General features: G+C 35.5%; 1 protein-coding gene across 3 annotated transcripts; it reads left to right on the top strand.

Annotated features, from left to right (window-relative positions):
* Positions 1-3,496: 3,496 nt before the first annotated feature.
* LOC113688505 (flavonoid 8-hydroxylase 1, chloroplastic-like) lies at positions 3,497-11,683 on the top strand. Of its 3 annotated transcripts, none has more exons than XM_072071607.1 (6): positions 3,497-4,102; positions 4,271-4,353; positions 7,189-8,443; positions 10,298-10,485; positions 10,899-10,988; positions 11,088-11,683. In XM_072071607.1, exons 3-6 carry the CDS (start codon positions 7,883-7,885, stop codon positions 11,224-11,226), a joined length of 978 nt encoding a protein of 325 aa, XP_071927708.1. In that variant the 5' UTR covers positions 3,497-4,102; positions 4,271-4,353; positions 7,189-7,882; the 3' UTR covers positions 11,227-11,683. The 3 variants fall into 3 exon arrangements, with proteins under 3 accessions (XP_071927708.1, XP_071927653.1, XP_071928021.1); XM_072071552.1 differs by having other exon boundaries at positions 7,184-8,443; XM_072071920.1 differs by having other exon boundaries at positions 3,497-4,353; positions 7,184-8,443.
* Positions 11,684-12,900: the final 1,217 nt, after the last annotated feature.

Below are 12,900 nucleotides of genomic sequence, written 5' to 3'. Positions count from 1 at the left end.
TATCTCACTCGATATTTTCTTTTTGTTCTGACGTTGGTAAAAAACAGTAAGGGTTGTGCACTTTACACTTCAATAATGGTGCAAATGTATTCATGTTTAAGTGATCGGGATATGTATAATCTTCTTATGGAAACTAAGATTTACATTTTTTTTGGGTCATTTCTGGTGAGGGCTTCAGAGGACTACCCTTTTGAGGATATTGTTTGTTGAATATTTTTTGGTTTAATTGGGTTTAGTTAGGAAGCTCCAAATTCATATATTTGCATAGAAAAACTCAGGTGGAGCTAAAATTAATAACTTAAGATGCTACGGTAGCACTCTCAGGGGTATGCAACTTGAAATTCTGAATTCAAACCTTCATTTGCTTCACCAGTAGATTTCTAATTCTTATCTCACAACTAGGGAGGAACACCGCGCGGGAATTTGGTGCTTGTGATTTCAAATAATTAATAATTATTGTTTAATATTTTGTAGTATAGGAACTAAAGTATGATGATTTTATCATGTGATTTTAATAGAAAAATCATAAGTTACATAGTGAGTCAATAAAAATAATGTGCAATGAGACATCCTTATCGTTATAATATGGGTAAAAAATAAAAAAAACCCCTGTGGTTAACCTAATACATAGAAAAGCCCTCCATGGTTTCAAAATATACAACACGACCTCTCATGCTTTGAACTAAATTGTAAGGTGACGGAATCCGTTAAACTTAACGGAAATGGACGAAATGACCAAAATGTACTGATATAATTAAGCAAAAAACAGTTCAAAAAAATCATTTGTTTTATTCTCTAAGTAGAGATAATTGAGAGTTAAGGGGTAGAATAGATATATTTGATAAAAATTAGGCATAAAAATTTTTTTTTAGGTTCCAATAAGTCATTTCCGTTAAGTTTAACGGATTCTGTCACCTTTATAATTTAGTTTAAAGCATAAGGTGTCGTATTGTATATTTTGAAACCATATGGAGTTTTTTCTGTGTATTAGACTTACCACAGGGGGTTTTTTTGTTTTTTACCCTTATAATATATAAGAATCCGTTATGATCAAAGGTTATGTTTGAATTTCAACTGCAAAGATAAGGGTAGTTTGAAAATATAAGAATATTTGAAGTACAATTGAAAAGTATCCAAAGGTCTCTTCTAAAACTTATCCAAGATAATAAAATATTTTAAAGTATCAATTGGATCCTTCATCTCTCGAATCTATATATGTTCGTGAAAGATCCCTCAAGCAATGCTTTTGATTTCTCCCTCGACTTAAGCTCAACCTGAATTATCAAGTCAAGTTTATCCATCAATCACTTTGCGTCCAATCTAATCTAAAATAATTTTATTTTTGACTAACTATTTATATAATTTGGTGGGCATAATACGACTTAATCACATGTTTCTTACAGAGATAATAATGCCCAAAAATGATAGATAGATAAGAAACTTAAGTGGTCTTTTTGGTATTTTTTGCTAGGGGCATTTCTTTATAATCTCATAAATAAGTTTAAATCTGCATAATTGTTAAAGATCTGAATTGGAACTATCTTGATTATAAAAAATTGGTGCAAATAATATTTTCTAAATTTGAAATTGTAGAAAATGGTAACTAAAATCAGAAAAAATTCTTCATATGAATTCGAATTGCAAACTATAGGTAGAAACTGCTTAATAATATTTGCCAATGTTTACTTGTATAAGTATCCAATATAGCATCTCTACTTAATTGACTCGTTTGAACTATGGATAATAGTTGCTTCAATCAAATCAAGAAACATTATTTATCATTGTACAACATACAATTATGAGTAAATGAATTAATACAATGCAATCAAATGGTGTTGTAGCTAAAGCATTTAAACTCATCAAGCTCCACTACAAATTCTTTTAGATAGCATAAAAAGTAAATTTTTTGTATTTGAAACTATATAAACAGTAGAATACAAGAACGAGATCATAACATGGAAAGCAAATAGAGTGCAAATGACATCTTAGTACTATGTAGCATGATTAATTTTCTTTTTTAGTTTCAATGAAGTACAAAATTCTAAGTTAATAAATTTTACAATCATAAAATTCACGATTAAAATAAACGCAAGCTGAATTCCAAATCATATTACATGAAAAAAAAAAACTACTTGAACCATAATTGCTGGAATGTAGTCAACATATCCCTGGAGTCAAGAACAATAGGAGAAAATTCATGAGAAATAAGGTTATTTGGCTTAAATAAAGAGATAATACCTTGGCCGAGGAGGAGAAGATGATCAAATTGCTTTTCTGATTATTTTAGAAAGTGACAACATTATTTCAAATTATACTTTGACCAGAGACAGAATCTCTGGGATCTACTAAGGAAAACAATACAATTAGTCAGTTTTTGGAATTAGAAGTATCAAAAAGCAAACTATATGGAGTTCTTGAATAAACCAATGATCAGAAAAAAAAAAAAACTACAATCGAAGAATACAAACCAACACAACTCACCTCAATTTAAAGAAAAAGCTACGCATTCCACCAAATATTTAATAGCCATAATAAAACCAAAGGGGTGAAACCGAAAAAGAAGAGAGGGTATCATCTAAACATGGGGGCATAATATATGATAATGATTGTTCATATAATAATTAAGTTAATTAATTGTAATTAAAATCCAATTATGTAAACATCCAATTAATTCCTTAACGGATGAGAAAGGTTTCAGGAAATTAGAAGGCTTAGATGTTAGTATAATAAATGATTAAAAGGGCTTTTATGTAATTCTATCAAAACACAAGCTTAATTCAGTTGTACTTGATACTCAACTTGGCACCAAACATTATAACATACCAAACCTGCCCCTAACCTTAAATGTCTGAAAGGTTATATAAGTAATTATAGTGAAATTAAAGCTATATTGACTTGTACTCAATGTTCCAATTACACTTTAAACACTCTCACATTCCCAAAATAGCCCCACTCTTGCGGTTGAAATCTAAAAACCTAAACTCGTTCTTATATAGTGTAAGGATATATATTTGCAATTTTTTTGTAACCATATAACTATTGCTTTCCCAAGTTGCATGCATAATTAAGCAAGCCTTCATGATACGTAAAGCATAATCTATACGTATACACACACAACACACTAGAATTCTGATTTTTTTTTTTCAAAAACGATAACATATTCCATTTCCAGAAAACTAATTACACGGTTGGAGCAACTGCTCTTATATCTTTTTTGCTAAACTAGTAAGCCATAATGGAAAAGATTCCTTCCAACTAATTTCATCATACAGGCTTATGGCAAATTTTGCCAGCTTGTGAGACACACAATTACCATCTCTTTTTAACAAATGAGAAGTAACATTCATCAAAGCCCTCCGGGGTTGGAACTGGTAGTAGTAGTCCAGTTGGATGAGTACCATCGTCAAGGTTTCGACTCCCGGTACTATCATGGTTGGTCATGTTTGGGTGAACCTCTCCCAATCACGCAGTGGAATTAGTTGGACTGTACGATAATCAGTCCACGGGCCCAGATACCCATTATGTTGACAAAAAAAAAAAAAAAATAACATTCATCAAACCCTTGACTTAGCATCAGTATATCAGCATTCCTATCCTTGAGCTTATCAACCATCTGTTTACAATCAGATTGGATCACCACTTTGTTCCAGCGCCTCTGCTTTGCCTTGATACAGCTTTTTTGATTGCTAAGGCTTCCTCCACTGTTGGGTTTCCGTCCCTCCTTTCACCTCCTGCCCAAGCTCCAACTATCTTTCCATCCTCCCTTCTGGCCACTACCCCCCCCCCCCCCCCCAAGCCTATTCTTCTTTCCTTTTGCTCCAAAGCTGCATCAGAGTTTAACTTGATAACCCCCTGTGGGGGTGGATACCATCTACTCGATTCTGCCACTTGTTTTTTCCCATTTTCCTCTGTTTTGTCCTCTCCAACTGCCACTCGATTCTGCCACCGCCGCCGTCGCCGAGGCTGCTCTTGCTGCCGCTCAGGCAGCTGCAGAGGTCGTCAGGCTGGAACTGTTTCCTTTACTCCTCCGGGCAGCAGTGGCAGAGACTGGCGGCAAGAAGTGGCGGCTATTGGGATTCAGTCGGCTTTCAGAGCTTACCTGGTTAGTGTTTTTTTCCAGCAAAGTTTGAGCTTTATTCGGCCCTTTTACAGAGACTTTCTTTCTCAAGCTAATAAGCTGAAATGCACTTCAAACTCTGAACCAACTTTGGATCATCAAAATCAGCATTTTTCCGACATGGATTTTCTCTTTTATCTCCTAATCTTTCAGGGATTCTGTTAAAGTCTTCATCTTTCAGCACAATCAGTGCTAGATCTGCCGCAGAGAACAGCATTAATGATATCACAGTGACGGTAAAGTGTGAATTCCTTGTTAGCGCAAATTCTGCTTTCTTTTCGTGGATTTTGCACTAAAATTTGTGTGTTATTTGCAGTAGTGTAATGTTAATAAAGGACTTTGGATTATATTTCTAATCATGATTTAACTGAAAGAGAGAGCCGTTCTTGATTGGAACGTGCTTAATTTGGGGGTTCTAGTGAGAATGGAGTATGTAAGTTTTATTTATTTATTTTTTAAATCCAGAAACAAACATCAGACTTGAGCTTTTTAAACTATGGTGCAAAGGTGAAATGGCCGAAAATTGTGATCATTTGTGTCAAATCAAGACGAGTCTCTCTTCCGCCTTGGTTGGTTGCATTCCATTTCTGATGAACTGATTTATATGGATATGGATAAACAACTCAAATCTATAAATATGATTTATTTAAATGGTCATCCATATCTATTTAAACTTGTTTATTAGGATGGATAAGTGGATATGGATTCAAATTGCCATTTCTAATTGTTGATGACTAAATTCCATAAAAAAAAATTGGAAAAAAATCCTTCAATTATCCTAAATTGTTTCAAATTGGATATTTGGGGATTAGAATTGCGTTTGTTGATATTTTAAGGACTAAAACTCCACACGGATAAAAATGCTATTTTCTTGCCTAAATTTCCAAAAACTCGAGCTAATTTCGAGCTCGAGTTCGAACTAGAAATCGAGCTAAATTCGAGCGAAATGCAAGCCAGAAAATCGAGTGAAAGTCGAGCTGCTCACGAGCCAGAATTCGAGCTAGGCTCGCGAGCCATAAGTGAGTCGATCTCGAACTTGCCTTTTCTTAAATCGAGCCGAGCTCGAGCTTCATTTTACGAGCTCGATGAGCTCGAGCTCGAACTCGAGCTTGCATATAAATTAGTCTAGCTCAACTCGATAATTTTAAAATTCGACTCAGTTCGGCTCGTTTGCACCCTTAGTGTGAACCACATGGTACCGCCATGTCATTTCTCTCCCTTCTTTCAACATCACGCATGTTAAAAGCGTACATGGATGTGATTGGCTGATCTGCGCACATTATTTGTATTAGCGGTAGGGTCGTGCAGTACAGTCCTACCGCTAAAACAAACAATGTGTGCGGACTAGCCAAGGGTGTGATTGGCTGGTCCGCACACATTATTTGTATTAGCAGTAGGGTGTGGATTGGCTGGTCCGCTCATATTATTTGTATTAGCAGTAGGGTCGTGCAGTATACTTTTAGCATGCGTGGTGTTGAAAAAATGGAGAAAAATAACGGGGCAGTACAATGTAAGCCAGCTACTAGATTGGACAGACTTTTCTTTTTTCCGAGTAGGGGAGTGATTACACAAACTATTTAAGCTAATATATGTTCTAAAAGAATTTTAACAAGCACAAGAAAATTTTCTTAAAATGCCCAATTATTTTAGTGGAATTTTTTGCACGAAAATATTTGTCTGACAAAAAAATTTACACTGACAAACAAACATTATTGTGAATTTATTGTTCATGTTTCTTGGGTAATTATGGTAGGGTGAAAGCGTTCATTGTGGTAAGTGAAGGTGTGCTTCTTACCATCAATGAGTGGCTGAAACTTGAAGAGCTACCATCGCCTCGAGTCTTGTTCAGGTGCAGAGATTTGAAAATGTACATTTCATTTATTTTCATGGACCCGCCAGTGGGCATGAAACTTGCCATGAAACTTGGATGCTATCCTATTAATTGCCACGGAAGTTGGTTGGGATTTTGACTTGAACTTCTTAATCAATGCTTTGCTGAGGCCTACACCTGTTTCTGATCAGATATGAGGCAGGGACGGTCATTCAAAAGGACCGTCCTTGCCCGGAACGGTTCCCTCACAAGCTCTAATAAGAGGCTCTGACGCTCTTATGCATTCACATTGATGGAGATAAAATGCTCTTGTTTTATTTGGTGAACAAGAAAAAAAATAAAAAATAAAAAATTAAAACATACTTTAGCCTAATAGATTCAGCTACCATTAAAAACTCTGTTTTAAAAATATCCCGCCGAAATTGATTTTGCATGACTGTCCATTAAAATTCAAAACCTAAAACTCTCTCTTCAAAAATCAATCTCTTACTTTCCATCCAAAATTTGTCAATATAACTCAATAACTTCAAAACCAAGGCAAAATAACATTCAAGAACAAGAAAGTTGCCGACGAGAAGTGCCAAAGAAGAGCCATGGAAATGTACTATCACACATCAATCATTACACTGAGGATAAGGAAGAACTACTTACTGAAGGAAAAGATGTTGGAGATATGATAGCAGAAGGTGGTAAGATTTGAGATAGAAAAACACCCAATTTTATACACATAAAACCTTCAGTAACAATGTTGCAAACCAATGACTTAATTTCCATTTTTTGATGAATGGTATCCATCTATTTTACTTGTAGTCTCCATGGAAATCCTTTGAATAGTAGAAGTTAAATTAGTTGATGGACTACACAAAGGAGGAGGGTAAAGAAAAATTTTGCACACCAAATATTTGCAAAATAGAAAAAAGAACTTTCAAATCAATTAGTAAAAAGAGCTATTATTAGGGGATATGCAAGGACATTTGTCTACAATAACAACAACAGATTAACAATATAGTTAAGATTTCGTGCCGATAAAAGAAACAAAACTTTTCAAATTATATTTTTCATTTGTGTTGGTTAGTAGGGACATTTAACGGTGTAGATAGAATTACTGGATGTTTACGGACGGTTACAATGAAATTGGCCAAATACATTTTTCACATACTTGATGAGTCTTGCAATTTCTCAAATCTTATCTTATCTTATCTTACATATATAAAGCGTCAATCGCTTATGAACAGTGCAGAATCAGCCGGTTATGCCGTTATTTTTGTGACTTTGAGGGGTGTTTTGGTCTTTTGGCATTGGATGGCAATGGTTTGATGGAAATTCACTTCTGTCCGCGTGGGCCTCTTGGGCGTGGGCCTCTTGGATGGGAACATTTTGGCGGTCAACAATTTCCTCTCTTTCGGTTCTTGGTTTTCTTTACCTCAGCTGTCCAGGCAATTTAGGTGGTGAGTTGTGCCGAATCCAGTGCGCACCGCTTCAGAGTTTTGGGAGCTGCTACTTTTTCTTATACTTTTGCCGGTCTTGTTTCCTCTTGTTCTTTATCAGCTGTGTTTTTTCCGTTCCTCATTCTTCTTCTTAGCTTTTCTCTGGCCAGTGTCTTTTCCTTCCCTTGTTTTCCTATTACCAGGTCCTACCTACCTGACGCATAGGGTCAGGGCAGAATACTTAGTAAATAATAATGTGGTCAAGTTCTTGAAGATTTTTCCCACCTTTCAGCTTTTTACAGCTGATGCACCTAAAATTAACAGTTTCAATGATGGGGGTGATGCGCCCTCTTTCAGTCTTTATCTGGAAGTTCGTACTATTCTCACAAGCCAAAAACCACACACACACACACTCAGCACCGTCTTTCAGCTGTATATGCATCCATCAAGATAACCTCTGTTTGAATCCTGGGGGAGTCACAAACTATTGCCATTAAAGAAGCTGCAATGGGAACTTTGACAGCTACTTCCCTTTCATCAGCATCATCGCTCCTTAATTTGATCCCAAGAAGACCCTTTGGAACAAAGATTAAAAATCCAATCTTGCATAATCCGTTTAGCTATCAACACCCCACCAATTCACATCTCCCTTCATATCAGTTCAAGAAAGCAAAATTCGAGCTTTCCACAGCCATCTCTTCCACTGATACCATGCCAGCAGCTGATCAATCATCCAAAGACGCTTCGTTTGGTCAACAAACTGATACTTCAGAAAAAGAAGAGAAATTTGATTGGTATGCACAATGGTATCCTGTGATACCTGTTTGTGATCTTGACAAAAGGAGGCCACTTGGGAAGAAAGTGATGGGAATTGATATTCTTGTGTGGTGGGATAGGAATGAGAATGAGTGGAAGGTGTTTGATGATACTTGTCCTCATAGGTTGGCTCCTTTGTCTGAAGGAAGGATTGATCAGTGGGGCAGGTGGCAGTGTGTTTATCATGGTTGGTGCTTTGGTGGTTCTGGCGATTGCAAATTCATTCCTCAGGCACCCCGTGATGGTCCTCCGGTAATTGAAATTGCTAACAAGTTCATTTTCATGATTGTGAAGTATGCGAAGTATGCGTCTTTCGTATCCGCTAGTTCTCCTTTTCGATGCATTGATTTTCAGTCAGTGTCATTGTTACTGTTTGCTACATCCATATTTGTTTAATCACTGTGCAAGTCACATGCTTTCTTTTTGCCTTATCATCTGTTATATCTAAATTTTTAGTAACTTTCTTGAGAGCAAATTATCCGTATAGCCAATGAACTTTTGGAATCGTCGAATTTTAATCACTGAACTATTGAAAGTCTGATTTTAGCCATTGAACTATCTAAAGTTTAGATTCCGGACCATTTCATCAGATTTAATCATTAACTATTTCCTTTTCTTTTGTCTCGTGAATCATGCGACCACTCATAACTATCATGTTTAACGATGAAATCTAACGGAATGACCTAAAATCTAAACTTGAGATAGTTCAATGGCCAAAACCAAACTTTTAATAGTTCAATGATCAAAATTCGATGATTCCAAAAGTTTGGTGGCCATCCAGATAATTTGCTCTTTCTTGAAGAATGTAGTAGCTGAAAGATTAAAGCTATTATAGCACATAAATGGCAATACTGAAGGTAGGACCGTTATCAATAGCAGACTAGCTGTGGAAAGCCAATTTTTTGAGATATATAATCAAGTTTGGAAGAAAGCTCCAAAGTTTTATATGCCTATTTGAATAGCACAAGATTGTCTTTGAGTTTGAACATAGGCAGATATTCATCACTAGCACTGAAGCAGGCAAAACACTCTAGATATGATGGAAACTTCTCAAGTATAATGCACACTTTACCTAGCCATTGCAAGAAGTTATTTGTGTCTTATTCGGATACAACGATAACTTGTTGGTGACATTTAAGGCCAGGATCATTGAATGGGGATATTCAATGTTTAACTGACAATTAGTCATATGAATTTCGGATTCCTCCACCAGAAATTAGACAGAAACTTTATATGCAAACCACGAGCTACAAATCTGAATCTAGCAGAGGAAGTGGATGAGAATTCAGTGAAATTGGATAGGTGAAATTTTTATTTGATGTAGGCTTGATCTTTATGATAAAATGGCCATAGTGTCTTTTATACCTTAGGATTAGATGATGGAATCCAATTTAAAATATTTAATAACTTCCACATCTAATACACTTGTAAGCTTTCACATACATACATATCTGTTCTGAACTCGAGGCCCTTTGTAGATAGGGAATCAAGAGTAGCTGGGGGAAAGAAGCAGAACTCATTTGACCAAACTCGCTGAAAATTTTCAGGTTTTAGTAGTCTTCCTACTGTCTGGTCATTCTAGTACGGCATTTCCGCTTGTTTTTACCTTTTCATACTCAAAATCTCCTCATCTAAAAAGTAAAAAGAACTTTAAGCATTCATCAGCCATTATGAACTTGAAATCTACAAAAAATTTTGCCACTTCTCTTTTTCCATTTTTTTTCAATTAATTCTCCACCTAGGCTCTATGAGAAAATGCATAATGTTCTGATAAGCGATTTTTCTTTATCTACCAATCAAGCTTGGCTTGGTTCAAAACTTGAATTACCTCTATGTCGGACAGTTATTCAATGAATATTGTTTCCAGTTGTTGTGAACATCTTTTATGCGATACTAAATTTAGAAATTTTGAATATTGCCAATAGCTTTCTACTGTTTAAGTATGCCAGTTTGGAGCTTCATTCTGATACTTGATGATGCTATGGAAATGCATTTGCTTACTTTGTTGTACATAGCAGATACATCAAGTCTAAACATGCAAATCTTGCCATTTCCATTGTACCTAAACCAAAGCATGATGGATTGACATTTTGCTTGGAAGTTCAGATCCATACTTCGAGCAAAGCATGTGTAGCTGCATATCCAAGTTGTGTGCTAAATGGCATTCTTTGGTTTTGGCCTAATGCTGATAGTCAGTACAAAGACATATTTTCGAAGGAAAAGCCTCCATACAGCCCGGAAATTGATGATCCATCCTTTACCAGTCGGATGATCACTAGAGATATACCATATGGGTAAGCAATTAGTTGCCCCCTTTATTATAGCTTTTGTGGTTGTTGTTGTTCCACGCTCATACTAGGCAAATCTTCATTTGCACTCTAATCATATTGAAAAGGCTGCTATCGCTATGGAATGCTGAAGTAAATTGCTTTCACTGTTACTTGTGTCGGTATTCAATACATGCTCTGGGAAATGCAAAGGAAAAAGAAAGAAATTCATTAGTTTCCTTCAAGAAGGGTGAGAAAAATGCGGGAAAAATCAATAAAGAGAAATAGGTAAAACTCAAAAGATGGTAAAACTAAATGGTTTTGGTTCTTGTGTTCATGTTATGAAGTGTAGTAAGAAAAACAGAAAAAGTGATTGAAAAGTTATGTCAAATAATGTTTGTTTTATTCTTAAGTTGCTTCTGATAGCCAAGCATTTACAGGTACGAGATTCTGATTGAAAATCTTATGGACCCTTCTCATGTTCCATATGCACATTATGGCATACTGAAAGTCCCACGGTCGTCAGAGAGATAAGAGCCTTTACCTTATAATTTGAGAATGTTTGCTGTTCCTAACCTTTTATATGGGTTCCAAATTACTAATAGTTTCTTTTCTGCATTGTCCTGCACTGTTGAGGCTGACAGGGAAGGAGGGAGACCACTTGAGATAAGGGTAAAGACATTAGACGTAAAGGGTTTCACTGCAAAATCATCGACAGCTTCAGATCAATATTTATTTCACCTTGTCTTTTTTATTCCTGGCCATTAGGAGGTACTCTAGAGAATGTAACTACTTCACCATCTGGAACTACAGAGGTAATATTATTACCAATCAATTACCTCTGTAGTTCCAGATAGTGAAGTAGTTACATTCTCTAGAGTACCTCCTAATGACCAGGAATAAAAAAGACAAGGTGGAGTAAATATGCGATCTGAAACTGTCGATATTACCAAAGCTTCCATTTTCATGATTATGATCACGCATCGCGCTGAGATACATCTGTCAGCTACTTAACCAGAGCTTTAGATGAAAGAGATGACAGGAAAAATATTCATCAGTGTCTTTGTACGTGTATCACTTAGAAGCATTTAGATACATAATTCTAAGTACACACATTCACGTAGAGTCTGGAGCAGACATTAATAAGAAAGACTAAAGGTTTTTGTATCTTCCTGTAATTTAATTTCTAGATTATATGGCTATACGTTGTGCAGAATTTCCTCTACCAGAATCATGCAACAGAACAAGGAAGGGATGATGGTCCAAACATTATGAGAGTTATGCTATACATATTATGCATATAGTGGATGTATAGCACGGGTTGAGTTAAAATGGAATAGAACCATAGTTGGAATATACAATTTCCGTAACGGGAGTTATGCTATCCATCAATGTAATATGAAAAAAAAAATTACAATAACTGACAAACTACTTGGAAAAAATTTCAAAACCATTCTCTTCATTCACTGTAATTTCTACCTATTGCTTTTTGGTCTAAATCAGCCCCGGTGTATTTTTTGATATTAGTATCAGATAATCTTGTCTTCATTAGTATGACACTGGATAACAGAAGTACTTTAGAAATTTCTTGGAACATTACTGTACGTGCATGATTTTCTTCTAAACATAACAAGCTATAAAAGCTTGCAAACCATCTTTTTTTGGTTCAAGTCTGTCATGGTAATCTAGAACACAAGGCATAGATTAGAACTATGACTTGTCTTGATCTTTTACTCAAAAATCAACATCACATGTGATTTTAACTATGTTCTTATATCTCTAGCCCCAAATGTGGCGGTTCATAAGCCAGTTCTGGGACATTGCATGCCGTTCTAGTCACAGATACAAGGCATCTTGAACTTGCTTAGACAAAATCACTAAAGATTATAAACTTTAGTTCAACATTAATGCAGTGTATAATGTTGGAACGCAGAGTATAAAGCTGGAATTGGTGGCCATATATGTAGGATGAGTGATGAAGCTTTATGGTATATGGTGAAAATGTTGAAAAACGCAGAAAGTTATGTATGTACTGTTTTATTCACTTAAATTACTAAGAGTAAAGAGACTGTGATAGGATGACATTTTCATGAAAGGCAAAAGATAATTTACGGGCAAACAATTTACTTTAAAACTCTGGGAGACTAAAAGGGTATAAGTTACAAATGCGAGGGATCATTTCTACATGTTTTCCTGAAATGAGAAAGAAACTGCTAGTAAGTTCTAACAATACTGAGGCAAAAGCACAGTGATAAATTGAATTAAATACACAATTCATATTAAAGTGCAATGGTCATTTTCACCAATACAAGAAACTATGAAGATGAAAAATATTCAGCGCCTATTGTTCTTGGTCATTTCATCATGTTACTTAAAATTATAGGGTAAAAAACAAAACAAAAAATCGCTTGTGGTAAATCTAATATATAGAAAAGTCTTCCG

Source organism: Coffea arabica, chromosome 1c (assembly GCF_036785885.1).
Source record: "Coffea arabica cultivar ET-39 chromosome 1c, Coffea Arabica ET-39 HiFi, whole genome shotgun sequence".
In the NCBI taxonomy this organism is placed as follows: Eukaryota; Viridiplantae; Streptophyta; class Magnoliopsida; order Gentianales; family Rubiaceae; genus Coffea; species Coffea arabica.
The sequence above is the reverse complement of the archived record's forward strand: the minus strand, read 5'-3'. Positions and strand labels throughout refer to the sequence as shown.